Consider the following 18,868-nt stretch of genomic DNA (forward strand, 5'->3'; position numbering starts at 1 on the left):
CTAGAGCCAACTTTCATTAATCATGTGTTATCAACAGTGCATGGTTTTTTATACTTTTATGATCAAATGCAAATTCATATTTAACAAAATCATTTACACTTCATACATCTTATGGTGCTAACACAAAGTATCATTACTTGGTATTTTTCGAGTGTTCTTCATACTGTTGAACTTGTGCCCAAAGGTTGTTTCTACATCTTTGTTATATTTTTTGATTCAAGCTACTTGTTACTACGATCATTTAAGAACATATAAGTTGTTTGTTTGTAATTTTGTATAATAGTTAGTTGTACAATCAATATCCTTTTTAGTTATAAACACATCTAAATTTATCATGAGAAACAATATTACATATAATACATTATAACTATATTTTGTTTATGTGCTTGTTTTTTTATCAACTATTTAAATAATCATACAACCCTTCTGGCTTAGTGGCAGGCCCGATTGCATTTCTTAGGAGAGGCCTCCCGCATGAGTATCGTTGCTTGTGTCCGGTGTGTGGGTGAGGGAGGGGGAATCCCGTCATCCCTTGCCACCTTATTCGAAGAATACTTATAAATCTTGCGTTGTGAATGCTCTAACACTTAAAAGAACCGTACACATTCACATAAACTAAGTAAGACTGACGCATGTCCCCAAAATTTGCTATTCATTATGAATTATATTTTATGTTATTGATTGACAATATAATAAGTGATTAATAAAATATAAGGCTGTCTCCCTTGGTACATAGCACCAACAACTAATAATAAAATAGTAAATCCTTATCAATGAATATTAAACAAGTATTTGTTTTAGTGCAAAGTGTTGGAAATTGATTGTGTAATTATGTTCATGCATCCTTGTTTTCGTGAGTTACAAAAGTAGTCCTTTAGATGTGTTACAACTTGTAACCACAAAAGGCAACCAACTTTCAGTTTTGTGATTTGAACCTTCATACCTAACATGAAACAATAAATTTGTATTAAATTCGTGTTGTGTTTTTTCTAGACAAATTAAGACACCCCTAATTTGTTTTCTTATTAGGTTTCACCAAATTCTCATGAGATCTGATTAGGTTCTCATGTATTATTTATAAGATTGAGGTTTTGATCAAATAAAAATAAAATTAACATGCTAATTGTAAGAATCAAGTAAATTAATTATGTAATTAATTATAAAGTAATTATATAATTACTCTATTAATTATTTTATGATGTAATTACATTATTATTCTACCCGTATATATAATTACTTACTTGATTCTCATAATTAACATGTTTATTACATAATGTAATTACATAATTATTCTATCCGTATATATAGTTACTTACTTGATTCTCATAATTAACATGTTTATATAAATTGGTTGTGGCTTAATGGTAGAGCACTCACTTCACTAGTGAGACGTAGGGGGTCCAAACCTCACTATCACCAATTTATATGGGAGATATAAGGGATGACTCTGGCTTGCCAGGGTTTGAGTCATGATCTCACCCGGTTTTACCGGCTCCTCGTTGTCGTGCCATTTGGCGGGCGTGGGGGTCGGGTTTTATCCGATGAATCCCTCAATAGGTGGACTGCTAGGGGCTTTGTCCGTCTGGACTAGTGGCAGGCTCGGGCTACCTTTAGCCAATGGGGGCCGCGTACGGAGTACCCGGCGTTGCTTAGTTGATCGTTAAAAAAAACATGTTAATTTCATTTTTACGTTAACCTTCCCCTATGGAACAACGTCTTAGTTCGTGTATTGCGGTGATGGAGAGGCGCCTATCTCTTCCACATCATCACCATTTAACCTCCACACCATTACACATATCAAAGAGGAGGGTGCCAAAGCGCGATGAGCCGCTTTAGGCGCCTGTGTAATGGGGAGAAAGAGGGCAATGGGAGGTGAATCCTTATGTTTCTCCAACCAATCATATTCACATATCAATTTTTTATTAAAAACTATTATTTAGTAATTGTGTTGTTAGTTACACCATCATGCGTTTTGATGATTAAGCCATTAAATGCCTATCCATTAACATCATTAATTAACTAACCATCATTTATGACGCATATTCTTGTAATTTGTCAAGATATACTTTACCAAAAATCATGGTGTTTTCTCACGGTATTCGATCAATCTATAACTATATTAATGTTATTTAATTCTCTTGATGTTGTTTTGAAATATGAGACTGTTCTTAAAAGACGAGAGTTTTCTTTCTTTCTTTTTCTAAACTATAGTTTAATTGTTTTTTCATGTGATTCTAATTTGACTTTTAGAATAGAAAAAAATGCTAGCCGTAAAAGAACCAATTGCTTGCATAAGAAGATCGTTTTACTTGGATTACACAACGAATTATATAACACACCCTTAGTAATTTAGATTAACCCGAAGATCGTTGCGCCGGGTGGGTTGATAAAACCAAGGCGCGTGGTAACAAAACCTACGCATTGTCGGTCCCAGGCATTGAGGTGCTAAGTCGACGCAAATTCGATTGTTTTTCATCATGCTCATTACAATACCATAACCAAAACGAAAATAAAATTAGCATTAAAAAGGTTTTCGTTATGAAATGGGAATTAAAACAAAACACGGTGAGTCCACACGAATTTGGCCAGCTTATGTCACATTCGTTACGGTAGAACTAAAACAAAAACAAAATGAAAAAAAAACTTGACATTTAGTCAGTTTTCCTTACGTTCGTTATGGTCAATGTTGTAAAAGTCGTAATCGATCTAGGCGGGGAGTAATCGGGGAATACTCGGCCGCCTACTCGAGAGTTTTACAACATTGGTTATGGTACCAGAATTAAACGAAAAAAAAAACAAAATGCTGCGTACCAATAAATTGCTATAAAGCGGCCCATTGAAGCTTTGCGACACCAACGTTATATTTTATACTTATTAGTAATAATAATAAATGAAACAAATACCCCAAATTTTGGAATCCATGTATTAAAATTTTGTCTAATCTTATCCAACTGTTAAACTAATGCTTTAATTTTTAAAATAAACTAAAGCTTGAATATCTTTTGTACCGGAACTCTTTAAAATTACCTTCTACTTTTAGAAAAATACTCAAGAAACGTATATATCTTAAATTATACAAACCTAATCGGTAATCACCATAAAAATGTCATTCTATTGTTGTATCATCTTAAACCGATTGATGTTGGCATACCACAATTAGGTTATATTAATAACAGGGTGTTTAAAGTATGTTCAACCGATTTTAGTGAAAGTTCTGGTATGATTGCGTGAACCACCTTCTATGATTCGAGAAATGATAAAACAAACAAGACATTTTTAGTATTAAAACCGACGTGTTTAAGTTTAGACGGCTCATTCGGTTTTCACTATTTTAAACACCCTAGATGTCATGGCATGTTAGGAATATTAGGATATTTTTAACATTCCACTAAAGCAAGAACACCTAAAAGGAACAAACACTTTAGTCTTTTCACAATTTCACTTTTGATTGGCTATATCTCTTTGTTATACTTTTTCTCCTTTAACAGAAAACAGTCAAAAACAAAACAAGAAAACAACCAAAAGTCATTTCACCCGATGGTATCCGATAATGTAATAAGTGCTTTTTTTCTATAAAAATCGAGAATTCAAGAATACCATGTTTAGATTGTACTTTGGTTTTTGTTATATTTAGTTCAAACCATTTACTTACACGAATACAAGAATACCATGTTTAGATTGTACTTTGGTTTTTGTTATATTTAGTTGGAGGTGTACTGTTTCATTTATTCACGACTAAAAGCATCCGCAATGCATAATGTTCACAAACCGTCACATTAGATTGCAAACGTCCTTTAAGGACACATATTTCTTTTGAAACTCCAAATCTTCACAAACTCTACTAAAAAACTAAACTATTACATTATATATGTATATATATATGTTTGTGCATGAGATGTGATAGTGGGGGCCACATTAGGAGTCCATTGAGGTCCTTGAATCCGGACTTCAATTCCAGACGCACACCACAAACCACTTCAACAATACATAATAAAGTCCGTTACATTGGATGTCCTTAATGAAGCACTTCTGAGTTCCCATAGTGGACATTTACACTTTTATTATAAGGAAATTTCCCACCAATTTATTCCAAAAATAGCATAGGTTTACAAAAAATCCCCAAAATAGTCAATTTTTTTCCCATCGTCCGACGGAATTTTTGAAACTTTAAAATCGCGTCACGTGTCAATGTTTTAATGGATCCGACGGGATTTCTTAAAATTCTGTCGGATCCAACTGAATTTATCATCTTCTACATCTCAAACCACGAACCTTCAAAACCTACTTCAATTTCCATCTTTCTTATTTCTTTATAGTAAAAAATGAATGTTTTTGTCCGATTAAGAATGTTGTAGACTGTTATGATTAGAACTACCATTTAAGAATCCAACTGCTGACTGACCTAGGGTTATTTTCAAGTTGAGATGAGCCGAATCAAGGCGAGCTCGTGCTGAACTCGGTATAATCATAATAACTACCAAAATCTAAACCATTTCATGCTACAAGATGTAAAGAAAGTTGTTTTGTTATTATTTAGATATTTGACCAACTTAATAAAAAAAGTTTTTTAGTTACAAATCTTCAAATAGCCTCTACATTTCAACTTAAACCAGTAGACATGGTACCCAATCCTCTTCTATAAATAACCCCTCATTTTGCTCATGTAGACTTGCATATCTTAAAACACATTTCTCCCTATAAAAGACATGGGCTTTGAAGATAGTTTTACAGTGAACATGACCAACAAAATAGTGGTGTGTGCACATGAACTTTGCAATGACCACTGGTTACCCTTTACCAACTTTGATTTGCTTGTGCCACCATTTGATGTTGGTTCCACCTTCTTTTACAAAAAACCCTCAAACGGTCGCAGTTTCCTCGACATTGTTGATACCCTCAAAGAGTCCTTATCTCGAACTCTTACACTCTACTCGCCCATGGCCGGTGAGATAGCATGGAATGGAGTTGTCTTAGAGAATCAAATTCATTGCAACAACCAAGGGGTTGACTTCTTTGAGGCTGTTGCTGATGTAGAGCTTAAGGAACTGAATTTGTACAATCCTGATGAGTGCATTGAAGGCAAACTAATGCCCAAGAAACAACTGCGTGGTGTTCTTGCTATCCAGGTAATGCTTAATATTAATTTATCTTTATGTTAAAGCTTTTTAAGTCAATTATGCATGCATTAACCTGCATGGACGATATGCAACGACTTCCTTTAGTCGTGGTAACGACAATTTCTATCATACGGGGGACTTGAACTCAAGACCTTTTAATTTCTTAGCTTTGCTTTTGTCGATAGATCATCCCAATATTGGTTAATTTGTTAGTTCACTGTGTAAATGTTGGAATCTCATTATATCTCAATTATTAGATTCTATGTTAATCTGTTTTATATATATTACAAACTAGCTGACATGCTGTGATATTTAATATAAGTAAAATCACAATAACATTCATGTTTATAGTTTATATCAAGATTTGTGGTACTTAACAGCCAAATAATGTTTCCACAAACCCCACACTGATGCATATGGAGATTATTAATTGGAGAATATATTTATCTAATTTTTGTAAAGAATCTAAATCATTTAGTAATACAAATTTAATTTTTTTTACCGTTTACATACACATGTGTAAGTTATTTATCTACATATTTGTAAGTTCTATAAATAAACGAACAATCTAACAATTTGTTCATTGATCACCGTTACATTAATACACTTTTTTTCTAACTTTTTAAATATGAAATGAATGGTTAATTTTTGTTCAGCTTGCTTCATGTTTTGCACACAGACACATATATTCAAGAAATGTCAAGTATAGTATTTGAGAGAGAATTTGTTATATATTTTGCGTTAGATATATATAGAAGTTCCTGGCTACAAGAACTTTAATATAACTAAACGTACGTTGATTTAATACATTAGGCAACAATAAAAGGGTGTTGCTAAACATACCCCCCTTACACCGTTTTTACTAAATATAAACCCCTCTTAACTTATTAGATAAATTACTATTACCCTTTAACATTAATTATATACATATTAGTCCATACAACATATTTTTCACTTAATAATAATCTTCACTACCTATATCAAATTAAAAACTATTAAGTATTACTATTAATTTATTTTTTTAGTATTAATATTGTAAATATTTATAATATTTTTTTTTAATTTTAATAGTATATATATTTATAATATCCTTATTTTACCTCTTTATCTTTTACAAAATAAACCCGAAACTCAAAAACCTAAAACCCTTTAACATTAATTATATACATATTAGTCCTTACAACATATTTTTCATTTAATAATCTTCACTACATATATCAAATTAAAAATTATTAAGTATTACTATTAATTTATTTTTTTAGTATTAATATTGTAAATATTTATAATATATTTTTTTTAATTTTAATAGTATATATATTTATAATATCCTTATTTTACCTCTTTATCTTTTACAAAATAAACCCGAAACTCAAAAACCTAAAACCCTAAACCCGGACCCTAAACTCTAAACCCTAAACCCGAACCCTAAACCCGAAACCTAAACCCTAAACCCGAAACCTAAAACTCGAAATCATAAAAAAAAACGCAACTTGCAAAAAAAATATAAAATCCTTGTTTTTGTGCTAATTTGGTAATTATATAACTTCAAGGGGTAATATTAAAATTGGTTTTTACAAGGGGGGGGGGGGTATGACAAGCAACCAGGGGGGTACATTTAGCCTGACCCCAATAAAATGATCTAATTATAATATAGAGCAACAAAGTTATCTCATTTTAAATGTCAAATTCGATCATACTGAAAACTAAGTTATCGCTCTTTGGTGTCGATGAGTTGTTGCGCACAACCCGCTGAACTTTTTCAGAAACGTAGTAGCATCAGGAGCAAGAGACTCAAATTTAACGAAAGCAAAATGGAGTATCATATATACATATCTAATACATAAAGATATTAGTGACTATCATTTGTCAATATGTCATAATTTCTATTGATTAAGACTAAAAGTTACTTCTACTAGTTAAGACTAAGAGTTAAGTTATTTAATATAATTCAGAAGTTACAAAATTCTATATTTTTTGGCGGCTCGTAAAAAATAAATTAATTGAAACCTAAAAATGTAGACGATTTAGTAATTGAAAACCAAGTAATATTTGATGATAAAACACAATCTGTGATGTTTTCTCTTTGCTTCAATTGACTTTTATGAATTTGGTACTCCTATAGTGAACTGACCACAATAAAAATGCAGGTTACAAAGTTAAAATGTGAAGGAATAGTGATAGGTGTCATGGTTGATCATCGGATAGTGGACGGTTACTCAGCTAACATGTTCATCTCATCATGGGCGGACATGACTCGATCTAAAGCCTCATCTATGATTCCTTCATTTGGCAGGTCTTACCTTACTCCAAGGTCCCCAATTGTTTATTCTCCTTCAATCGACAATGTTTTCACTCCGTTTCAACCACCATCCAACCATGATAATGACTTATGTAAAGAAGATGATCAGTATAGACTTGTTAATCGCATATACTATGTCGAGGGTGAGCAGCTTAAAATGCTACAATCACTGGCAAGCAAAAACGGATGTAGGACGTCCAAGCTAGTGGCGTTCACTTCTTTCTTGTGGAAGGAAGTAGCATTGAGCATGGAAGACTCGGGGGAAAACAATGAAACATGTAATGTGGTTGTTACCGTTGATGGACGAAGAAGGTTGAGTGAGGGAGAAGGAAAGGAAAAAGAAAAACTAATGGCTTCGCACTTTGGAAATGTTTTATCAATGCCATATGGGTCGAAAAACCCACAGGTAAACACTACAAAAATAATAAATATTACCAACGTCGGTAAAGGTTGTTACTTAACGAAATCTATCACTAATTGGGCCGTCATAAATGTAGTAGCGGGTCATATGATACATGGGTACAGTTACTGTACACTAATGCCTTAACGTACGGTAGGTACGCGAGACGCTCATAGGCAAAAACCTAAAACGCTCAGAAAACTTAAACGCTCAAAAAACGGTCTTCGTGAAAAAAGTGAAAAATTGATCGATTAACCATCCAAAACTGTTTTTTTTGAAGAACAAATGATTAATTGGATATGTATTGACGATTCCGGGATGTTTGGATGTGATTTCATGGATCGATTCGTGAAAAATTGGATTCGCGTACGTTAATGTACGTTAAGGATTAGTGTATTGGATCTTTTCACTATGATACATACAAATTGTAGATGGATATTACCAACATATTTTTTAGTAGCGTAATTAACTGAGTTAAAGTTAGAAACTTTTTTTTTCTTGAAACATCTAACGTCAAAACTCTAGCACTTGAATTAGACAATGTTTTTGAACCTTATAAACTCTTTTTAACTTGGTAGGAGTTAAAGGAGATGCCACTAAGCGATGTAGCTATAGAAGTACTAGAGTTCTTGAAAACCGCCACTACAAAAGAGCATTTCTTAGACATAATAGATTGGGTCGAAGAACAAAAGCCACAACCATTAATATCAAAGGCCTTTGCCGGTAAAGACATGTCATTCTCTATGTCAGCTGGACAAAGATTCGAGACCATGGACGAGATAGATTTCGGGTGGGGTAAACTGGCATTTGGATCTTGCCATGTTCCTGCTGAAAGAAAGGACTGTTTTGTGATGACAATGGGTAGTCCCATAAACAATGAGGATTGGGTTGTTTACACCCATATGCCAAAGAAACACATGGATTACATTGAGGTACATGCAAGTCATGTCATCAAACCCTTAAATGCCGATTACCTCAATATTTAATACAACTTATGTTGTGCAACTTAGCTAAGGTGATGTTTTTATTTTGAAATTGTGTGTTTGTTTGCTCTTAGATATAGGTGAAGAAGGGCCCATAAGGTAAGTGGGTCTCTAATTCACATGTTGGGTAATTATTTATATTAATTTTGTGCGTATGTATTTATGAACATTGTTTAATTATATATGTTGTGCAATTTGTGGGTAACTTTGGTACATAACAATATTTACGTATACACGGATACACCCCTCGCCCTAAAGACTTGTATGTGTTGCAATATTGGCTTCCTAGGTTATATCACTTTGTACTAAATCCATAATACACAATGGCAAAGAAACAACACTTGAAATTGCAAAGGACACTATGTCAAAATGGATACGACCACACGAAAAAACTGTGACCCTAGGCCTGTGGCCACTCATATTTTTTCAGCTTAAGTGTGACCAAATGTTGCATCACCGTAGGTATTATACCGTCACCTTACATTTTAGTCGCCGTAGCAACTCAAAATAGTACCAATGTTTGTAGCTGAATTGTTCATTTCGTTTCAATATGTATGGCTCAAGGGTACCAAGTACCAACGACCACATTTATGCATTTTAAGCGTGGCTGTTTGTGTTATATGGTAAAAAAAATGTGTTTTGGCCATATCCATTAAAAAAAACAATGGCTAAAGGGTTGTTGGAATCACGCGTAATAAATGTGGATAAAGGGTACCAACAACCACATGAACGTATTGAAAGGGTGGCCGATAATGTTATACGGTCATAAAAACTATGTTTTGCCCATATCTATTTCAAAAATTTGTGGTTAAAAGATTGTTGGAATCAAGCATAACCGACGTGACTAAAGAGTAGCAACGACCACACAAATTATTTAAGTGTCATTATACAGTCACAAACAAAAAAGTATTTTTAGTCACCCATTTTGAAAAACCGTGGCTATAAAAGGTTGTAGTAACTTGTATTGATCATAAGTGTACCTAGCTAAATGGTAGCAACGACCACAACAGTGTATCCTGAGAGTAACCATTTCTATAATATAGCCACAATAAAGTTTGGTTTAGCCACATATATTTAAAAATATCATAACTAAAGACTTCTTGTTATTTATCATTTTGTCCAAATAAGGGTTGCTAAAGGGTAGCTACAGTCACATGTCGTATCGTAAGTTTGGCCGTTTGTATTATATAGCCACAAAAACGTTTATTGTAAGCCACATCCAATTCTGTAGCGAAAGTATTGTTGTAATCAAGCATTTTGTCTCATTAAGTGTGGCTAAATGAGTTCATCCACAATTAAGTGTGAGGGGTCTGCTTATTCTTGGCTGAAAAAGTAGGGGAAAGTAAAAACATTAAATACACGAAGAACGGATAAAGAAGAAAATTACTCTATGCTTTTTATTTTAAATTGAAATCATTTGAGGATACAAGTTTTACATCCACAATTTTTCTCTCCATTATGTACATGAAAGAGAAAAGGATTGCATACATATATATAGTTAGAATGAGGAAATATAGTCAACTAAGTTGTTTAATGACTGACTAGAAGAGCCACCTTCGGCAAGGGAGAGGTTTACCTTCTCCTTTAGACAACGTATTCTCTTACGCATTTCTTCTCCTTCTTGATCCATCATTACTCGTCTAATCGCCGTCTCAATTCCCACCCTTTCATACCCATCCTCCAACGATATGCCAATCTTCCAAACGTCACTCACATATCTTGCGTTTATTGGTTGGTCAGAAAAACGTGGGGTACAAATCATGGGAACTCCTTCACATATGCTCTCTAATGTTGAATTCCACCCATTATGAGTCCAAAAACACCTTGTTGCCCGATGAGCTAGTACTTCTTGTTGAGGAGACCATTTCACTATGCGTCCCCTCTCGCCCATTTTTTCAAGGAAGTTTTTTGGCAATGACTCAAGCCATTCTGAACCAACAACCATCCCTGGTCGAACCACCCACAAAAATGGTAAACCAATATTAGCCAACCCATGAGCCACCTCTTGAAATTCTGTCTCAGTAATATGTGCAAGACTTCCAAAACTAACATATACGACTGACATGGGAAGTTGTTTATCTAGCCATGAGAGAATGGTTCTGTCTTGTTCAATCAAACTGCTCGTAGACGCTGAGAAGTACTTGTGGAATGGACCTAAAGTGAAGCTTGGAACCGAAAAGTCTCGGGAGACAGCTTCTAGAGCCAATTCTTCGAGTTCTTTGAAGGTGTTCCATATTATCCCTGATGATGCCTTCATTTGATTACGCACGTTGGTGGCAAAGTCTCGCATACCTTGTGGGTTGGTTGTAATCTTTTTGACATCTTTAAATTTCAGAAATGGATATTCGGGCAATGATGCTTCATTATCTGAGTGTGAGAACATCGACACAACATTCAGAAAAGTATAAAATAAAACCCCTAGAAAGATATTGTGATGTAAACATCATTATTTTGAAGTGAAAATGGTCTTGTGAAGGATGAGTTGTTAAAAACACCATTGAACTTTTGCAATAATCAAATTCAAAAAGACCCATCAAAGGTCCACACAATAATACAACCAACAACTTACACATGGACTGTAATATACTAAAATTCGAAACAATAAAATAATAAATGTCGATTGTTAGAAAATTGATAAACCGATGAACCGTTAATAAACGAAAAATCATGATTTACATATAAATTATATTTAATATAAAATATTAAATAATAAATTGATATGATAATCTAATTGAATAAATATTAAGTAGATTGTTGGTATATATATATATTTTTGAAGGGGTTTTCAAAATATAAATATATGTATTTAAATAAATTAAAACAGGAAAGGATAATAAAACAAATGAATTTGAGACCTGCACCATGTCATCTACGTTATTGTATGTTCGGAACAAATTCTTTGAGTTATCCTAATCCAAATCTAAGCGATTAAACCGAAAATTTGGTTCCTTATCACTTGTTTAAATATCATATATCGCTTCTCTCTTTTTCAAAAAAAAAAAAAAAAAAAAAAAACAGAGAGAATCCTAAATCACCTCTGCTCATTTTACACAACCCATCATAAATATTCTTGAACTTATCCACTAATGAGAGATTATCTCAAATATTTAGTTTTATCTCCAACAACTAATTTCACAACAGCATTGGGAAGAAGAGTCGTGTACTTGTGTTTATCTACTTTGACCTACTCTTTTTATATCGATTATACTTACAAATTCTTCTCCACAAAACCCTACCATCTCTTCGATCTCTCTTCGTGAAATACTCTGTTCCAGCTACGACGACCGCCGGTGATTCTACTGCTGACGAACCGTCATGAACCGACCACCGACCACCTAGCAATCTGAGTTGTTTCTATTTAGCCATATTAGTTTTAAATTCCGACAACATACGCCACCACCACCACGTATCATGTACCACCAACAACCGCCGCAAGTCCGACGCCACCGGTGTCTTCGTTAGTTCACATCTAGTTTCCGGTAACATACGTCGTGCACCGCCACTCGTTTCAGTTTCCCGCAAGCACCGACCGTTTGAGTTCCGCCTTCGATTTGTTTTGTTTATAGAACCATCTCGTTTCGTGCATCACCGACTGTGTGTTCAACTGCTTAGGTAATCGTCTGATTCCTTTCTTCTGTTATGTATATGATTAAATTATTCGAATACGGCGGCTAGTCGTTGATTTGTCCGGTAACGGGAAACGTTGTTTTTTTTTTGAAATAGTACTTAAAATATATAGTTATATGTACTATAAGTCATGCATGATTGCATGATATGAGAGAAGACTAAAGAAGCAATGGTTACTGTGTGTTTATGATTTATTATTTATTTATCTATTTTATTGGTGGGGTATAATAATAATAATATTATTATTATTATTATTATTGAGTAAAGTTATTTAAATTACTCTATTCTTTTATAACTATGTAGAGGTTTTAATCTATAAATTATATAACTAGCTATATTTTATAAGCATAAACGTGTTTGAGTATTTACTAAGACGATTATATCATAATACGTTATGTCCATCACGGGAAAATCAACGAATCCGTCAAAATAGTTATGTTAATACATCTAATTAGAATTGTAATCAAACCATAGGTTATCGTATGACGTGCACACACTTAGATTTAATTGATTGTGCTTTGCTTACTCAGTGGCCATTAAGGTACGGTTTTTGTTTTTGTTTCCTTTTAGTATTATTTATACTCCGTTACTTTGTTGTACGGATTCTGTTTCTTGTTACTTCGTAGTACGGATTCTGGTTTCTGTCACTCATAGTATTAATTATATTCTGTTACTTGGTAGTACGGTTTCCGTCTTTGTTTCCTCTTAGTATTATTTATATTCCGTTACTTCGTAGTACGGATTCTGTTTTCTTCACTCATAGTATTGGATTTAGTCCATTTTATATTCTATGTCCGTCACTTCGTAGTGCGGATTTTTGTTATTTTTCAGTTTCAGATTGAGTTCAGTTTATCCGTATGATATGTTTAATATTAAGTTTTTAACATGCAATAGGTTATATATATTTTGTATTCATTGTTGCATGTTCCTGTTCGAATTTAGTTATATGAATTTAGCTTCAGTACTCTGTTACCCGAGCATTTCTGACTTGTCGTTGGGGCGTCAACGACATGGCACTTATCGTGACAGTGCGTAATCAAAGTTCACGGCGTCTCTAACTAGTACTTTTGAAGTATTAGGGCCACTTAGAGGCGTATAGATCGATCTTAGCTCCGACTCCTGACTCCTGACTCCTGACATGGCACTTATCGTGACAGTGCGTAATCAAAGTTCACGGCGTCTCTGAAAGTACTCATGTAGTACCTTGGCCACTTAGAGGCGTATAGATCGATCTTAGCTCCGACTCCTGACTCCTGACTCCTGACTTCTGTTTGAGATGGAACAATGTGTGCACGCCACCCACACCGTCTCCTTGGTGCATGGACTAGCTAGCTGTGTACCCCTCTGTTTAGGCTCTGGGTGCTTCCGTATTACACGACCTATTTATTTTAACATCATCGTCGTGTATATTAGTAATTATATTTTGTTTCGCTATATTTCTGGTCCGTTTTGATATGAGTATATGCATTTGATTAAATTTGAGTATATTCAGATTACGTCCCGATCGTGTATCGGATTATGTTTCGCATTTAATTATAGTTCAGTTAAATGTTACACGTTATATGTTACACGTCACACATTTTATGTTACAAGTTATATGTTTCTGGCTCTGGGTGTTTTTGTTATAGTTCTGATATATTTCCGCATGCGTTTGACCATGTTCTGGCCAAGTGTCGGATCATACATCCGAATTTTATTAAGTATATGTTTCAGTAAAAAAGTTGGTTTCGAGTTTGAATTGAAGTTCGTATATTTATTCTCTTACGTCTGTCCTTACCTATACTATTGTTCTTTCCGTTACTGGGCAATTTTTGGCTCAGCCGTGTTTTCTTGTTTTGTTTTTCTTATTTTGTTTTCAGGTAATCTGGGATTCTGGGTATTTTAGTGAGGAGAGATAAAAAAATGAAGTTCAAGCTTCTAAAAGTTAATTCATTTTGTTTAATATATGACGTAGGTTGCATTAATTTTTGTTGTATTTTGGATTGTGGCGTTGTTTTGATATCTGTAATAGTAACACGTTACAAACTCGGTTACATGAGAACTAACACCCTGGCCGGTAACAAAGGAGCTAGGCTCGACTCTTGGTAGTCGAAAAGTTGGTAACCAGCTCTCTCCTAGTCGTGTTGGAGCCGACTCCTTTATAAAAGTATATTAGTCGGGCTCTTCTGTAGCCAGATGACGCCACATGTAAACTATTGGTTGGATATTGTATCTACCCAGCCAGGTGTTTTGTGTTATTTTGTGAGAGCTACATTGTTCCCGCCTATTCCGAAATAGCTAACTTGTCATCGTTTGATTGGCTCGTTTTGGATATGACTATTTTTTAAAAGTAAAATTCAATTACTAAAATTTTTTTCCTTTTTAAAAGTGGGAGGAGAAGCTATATTGCTATAATATGCATAAGTATATGAGATGAGTTAGAATGCTAAAGATATATTTAAATGACCTTGTTTTGTAAGGTTAAAGCAAGCCCTTTTGTCATAAGCAGGTAAAGCGTAATAAGAAAGGGCACTTTCGAGACTATTTGTTCGTAGTACCATCCGAGGTAGCTTCAAGTCATCAGCCACAGCCTGCGTGAAGTAGAAAGCCGAGTTTGAGATTACACAAGCAACCCTTTCTTCACTTGGTTCAGTCAAAAACCTAGCCAGACAATCCCTAAATGGATCTACACAACTTTTATTTAGGTACTCAATAAAATAGGTAGCGTCTTGTCTAGTAGACAACTCGCCAGCTATCTCGTAGAAGCGGTCCTTGATGGGCTTTGATATACATGTATTTATACATCTCGGATCCCTTGTAAAGTTGTGTTTATTTAATGTTTCGAGTTCGTTTTAGTTCGTGTTTTGGTTTATCTTTTATTATTTAAGGTTTTGAGTCAAGTTTTATATATTTATCGTGTTTTAACTCTTTTGATGTCTTGCATGTTAAACTTAATTCTTTATATCATTTCATGCGAAGTTTATGTTTGTTTTACTCGTCAATGACTACATGATTAGTTTACTTAGAGTTTCGATTTGTTTTCATGTAGATGGTGGCTTTGGAGTCAAGGAAAAGAAGTTCTAGAAGTTTCTTATCGTTACTTGGAGTTCAAGAAAGGGGCCTAACATGAATAAACAAGAAATAATTGCAAAAAACGAAAATTCCCCAAAAAGGGGCGCCGCGCTGCGCCTAGGCAAATGCCCAGGATGCCTAGGCCGGGCGCCTAGGCCTTTTGGTCAGCCAAAAATTGCAAGCCCAAGCCCATTCTCGCTTATATAAACATCTTCATTCCCTAGCCGATCCTAAGCTTATTTCCAGCCGTTTTTGAGAGAAAAACCAAGGGTTTGAAGGAGTCTTGGAGCTAGTAATCAAGGAAGATCATCAAGCTTTCATACACGTGTTCGAGGGTCGATTAAGACGGGTTATTTCGTTCTTTTTCATTACCTTAGTTCATAAATCTTTCTAATGTTTTCCTTGGTTCTTTGGTTTAGTTATTTGTCTTTGATTTTAACTATGCTAGGCTAGACTTCATGTCTACCTAGGTTTGATGAACATGTTTGAGACTTGATTCTTGCTTTGGATAATGTTTTGATTATGGTTTTGTTGATTTAATAGTAAAAAACTTGATTTTGTTTTCATGATGCATATAAGTATTTATTATCTTGATTGATTGTTAACTATTGCTTCACATAGATCTTTTATCTTTTGATTGTGTTATTTAGATTTAGGGTTTATGTTTAATCAATTACTTGGTGTTTTGATTATTATGATTAAATGGGCCCGTTAGATCATAGAAGCTTATTGATAGTTGGTTAGGGTTTTAAATGCTTTGCTAAATTCCAATAGCTGTAAGGTGAGGAGTTGTTCATGTGTCTTGGTCAATTGCATGCTAGGATAGTAGTGACAATATTCTTGCTTATTGTGTTGATCCATGTTCATGATGTCATATTAGCTTATCAAGTTATCTAGGGTTTAGTGTTTCGTAAAATTGCTTGCTTTAGATACTATTAATTAACCCTAATTGATGACTTTGCGGAAATCAATTCAACTGATTGCTTAATAATCTAATAATTGTTCTTTGGGATTTCATTTGATTCAGTCAAAGATCCTTAGGGTTTTGTTAGATGAATATGTTTTGAAATCAGTTTCCATAATCATGTTATTTGTCCATTGCTTGATGATTGTTGATACATGGGATTCTTACCTAGGTAGATTCCTTCTTTGATTGATTTCGATCTCGTGACTGGTTGCTTGTTTCTCGTTTACTTGCTTATTTGTTTTCTTAGTTTGATATTAGTTTAAAATCCCCCTTAAAACATTAATAATAAATAGTCGTGTCGTAAGTCGAGTCTAATTAGTTAATTAACGTAATTTATAGAGTCCTGTGGGTTCGATATTCCGGACTTACTTAGCTTAGTACAATTGACCGGTTCACTTGCCGGTGTTTTGTTTAGTTGAGTCTTAGGTCTTGTTTCTATTACTTGTTTAATGTAGTTAATATTTATTGACTGTTTTTAGCACATCAGGCTTAAAGATGAGGTGAGGATAGTTGGAAGGATTAGGAGAGTTGTATTCAACATGTATAATGGTAATCTTGAAACCACGCGTGTGGAGAATGTTAGCTAACTGAAGCATAGGACTTATATGGCTCTCGAAAGGTAGCGGAAATAATATTATTCTCGTGCAAGTTGTTGATCGAGGAGTGATATCGCGGCTTCCATGGGTTGTCTCCATATTCAGCAAGGCTCAAAGCTGTAGAGCCAAGAAGAATGAAGGTTTATAAATTAGTTCTCACATTCTAAGTACTTTGCTTCATATTATAACATGTAAAGTAATTGTATATATCCCAAATTGAACTTTGATAATGACACTTATTAATATAACCTCTTGACCACATCATATGATGGCTCATATTTATATTTTTTTATGGCATATGTGTTTCATGTGATTAATTTGTCAAAATATGAGTGCTGAGTATGATTAAAACGTTCCATTATAAGCATATTTTACCTGCTATTATAACGTTATTTAATATTGATGACTCAAATAGATTTGATCCCTAGCTACTCCTGTTAAACGTGACCTGAAAAAAATATTGTTTGACTGTCACATGATAATATAATATCATACGTGACTTTATAATCATAAAACATAATTAATAAAAATATATAATAATATAAAAGTTAAAATGCCCGTTTGATTTACACGAAGGCATACAATCTCATGCTCTAGCGGTAAAGCTAAATATTAGGGGCGGTAAATGTCGTATATTTTTGTCCAACATCAGCGAGTGAAACAAATGTCAAGATTGATATACACTTCATACATGAAAAGGTACAACTTGGTCATATTCAAGTGCTCCGTCTCCGTGTACCCCTTGATTCTCAGTACGCAGACATCTTTACCAGGGTCTCGTGCACAATCTTTTTAAAATATATTGGTCGAGTTTGAGTGTCTTTCCTGCTATGATAGATCGAAATTTGGATGAATATTAACAAAGATACAAATTTCAGATTTCTCCAACACTAAGGTCACCCCTGCAGGCTGCAGCTGCAGCTGCAGCTGCAACTATCTATTATTTATTATGTTATGCAACATACATATATGATTTACAAAATGTCAAACTAAAGAAAACTATACTTAAAACTAATTAAACTTCTTCAACAAAAATATTAATAGTTGATAAGCAATCAAACCAAAGCATATCATTAATAATAAAAGATTCGTGATTGAAATGGCCACAATATTCTTAAGCATGAAACATGCAACATGAATCAACTAACTACTACATATACATATGATTGAAAAACAGCTATTTAAGTTACCAATATTATTTAATAAATAATGCATAGTTTGACAAAAACGTATATTAAGATTAAATTAAATGGCTTTTAGGATAACTCAAAAAAATAACATACGACCTCTATGGATTTGTGTTAATCATAAACCTTTTTTAATAGCGTTTAAATTATCTCAAATACATGATTGGGCCTTTTTGGGACGGGATGCCAACCGTTCATAATGATTTTGACGCACCAGGTGTGGCTCACCCAGGAACACCAGCCATGAGGAAACCTCCCTTAAATCAGGTTTCAAACGTCAGACCTCAGTTAATTAGATCTCAAGCCTTAACTATTACCCAAACGATTGTATCAGAAGGTCAATGATGTGTTAACTATGGATTTGTTTTAAGCACCAACTAATGGATAATGAAGGCTCAGTGACAGATATGTATCTCTTCCTAACTTTTGTTTGTATTAAACTAGCAACAAAAAGATAGATACGAAAGCTTAAAATTAGTCAAACCAGTTAAAAAGAGAGATATGAAAGCTTAAATTAAATTATAATTGTTTTAACGGCGGATGCAACACCTACTCATGACTCAATACTATACTATCTATATATACCTTCCATTTGTTAATACCAACCTGCATCTCTTTCTATACATATTCATCTCTCTTTC

The 18,868-nt window shown here is 34.0% G+C and overlaps 2 protein-coding genes across 2 annotated transcripts; one reads left to right on the plus strand and one right to left on the minus strand.

The window, feature by feature from the left end:
- Window positions 1–4,564: 4,564 nt before the first annotated feature.
- LOC143552697 (coniferyl alcohol acyltransferase-like) lies at window positions 4,565–8,978 on the plus strand. Its single transcript, XM_077042847.1, has 3 exons — window positions 4,565–5,126; window positions 7,265–7,822; window positions 8,395–8,978. The coding sequence occupies exons 1-3, from the start codon at window positions 4,707–4,709 to the stop codon at window positions 8,800–8,802; spliced, it is 1,386 nt and encodes a 461-aa protein (XP_076898962.1). The 5' UTR covers window positions 4,565–4,706; the 3' UTR covers window positions 8,803–8,978.
- A 1,319-nt stretch (window positions 8,979–10,297) lies between these two features.
- Window positions 10,298–17,224, minus strand: LOC143552699 (UDP-glycosyltransferase 76B1-like). Its single transcript, XM_077042849.1, has 3 exons — window positions 16,927–17,224; window positions 14,873–15,185; window positions 10,298–11,166 (listed from the first exon to the last, which is right to left on the minus strand). Exons 1-3 carry the CDS (start codon window positions 17,137–17,139, stop codon window positions 10,298–10,300), a joined length of 1,395 nt encoding a protein of 464 aa, XP_076898964.1. The 5' UTR covers window positions 17,140–17,224.
- Between the last annotated feature and the right edge of the window lie 1,644 nt (window positions 17,225–18,868).

Source organism: Bidens hawaiensis, unplaced genomic scaffold, assembly GCF_021521415.1.
Source record: "Bidens hawaiensis isolate Kalapana, Puna unplaced genomic scaffold, B.hawaiensis_p1.1 tig00017009_1, whole genome shotgun sequence".
Classification (NCBI taxonomy): Eukaryota; Viridiplantae; Streptophyta; class Magnoliopsida; order Asterales; family Asteraceae; genus Bidens; species Bidens hawaiensis.

Coding starts and splice junctions, on each gene's coding strand:
- LOC143552697 (XM_077042847.1), top strand. CDS start 4,707: ATGGGCTTTGAAGATAGTTTTACAGTGAACATGACCAACAAAATAGTG. Junction 5,127..7,264: donor GTGGTGTTCTTGCTATCCAG/GTAATGCTTAAT, acceptor ATAAAAATGCAG/GTTACAAAGTTAAAATGTGA. Junction 7,823..8,394: donor ATGGGTCGAAAAACCCACAG/GTAAACACTACA, acceptor TTAACTTGGTAG/GAGTTAAAGGAGATGCCACT.
- LOC143552699 (XM_077042849.1), bottom strand. CDS start 17,139: ATGGAGACAACCCATGGAAGCCGCGATATCACTCCTCGATCAACAACT. Junction 15,186..16,926: donor ACCTCATCTTTAAGCCTGAT/GTGCTAAAAACA, acceptor TGTATATCAAAG/CCCATCAAGGACCGCTTCTA. Junction 11,167..14,872: donor CTTTAACCTTACAAAACAAG/GTCATTTAAATA, acceptor TCTCACACTCAG/ATAATGAAGCATCATTGCCC.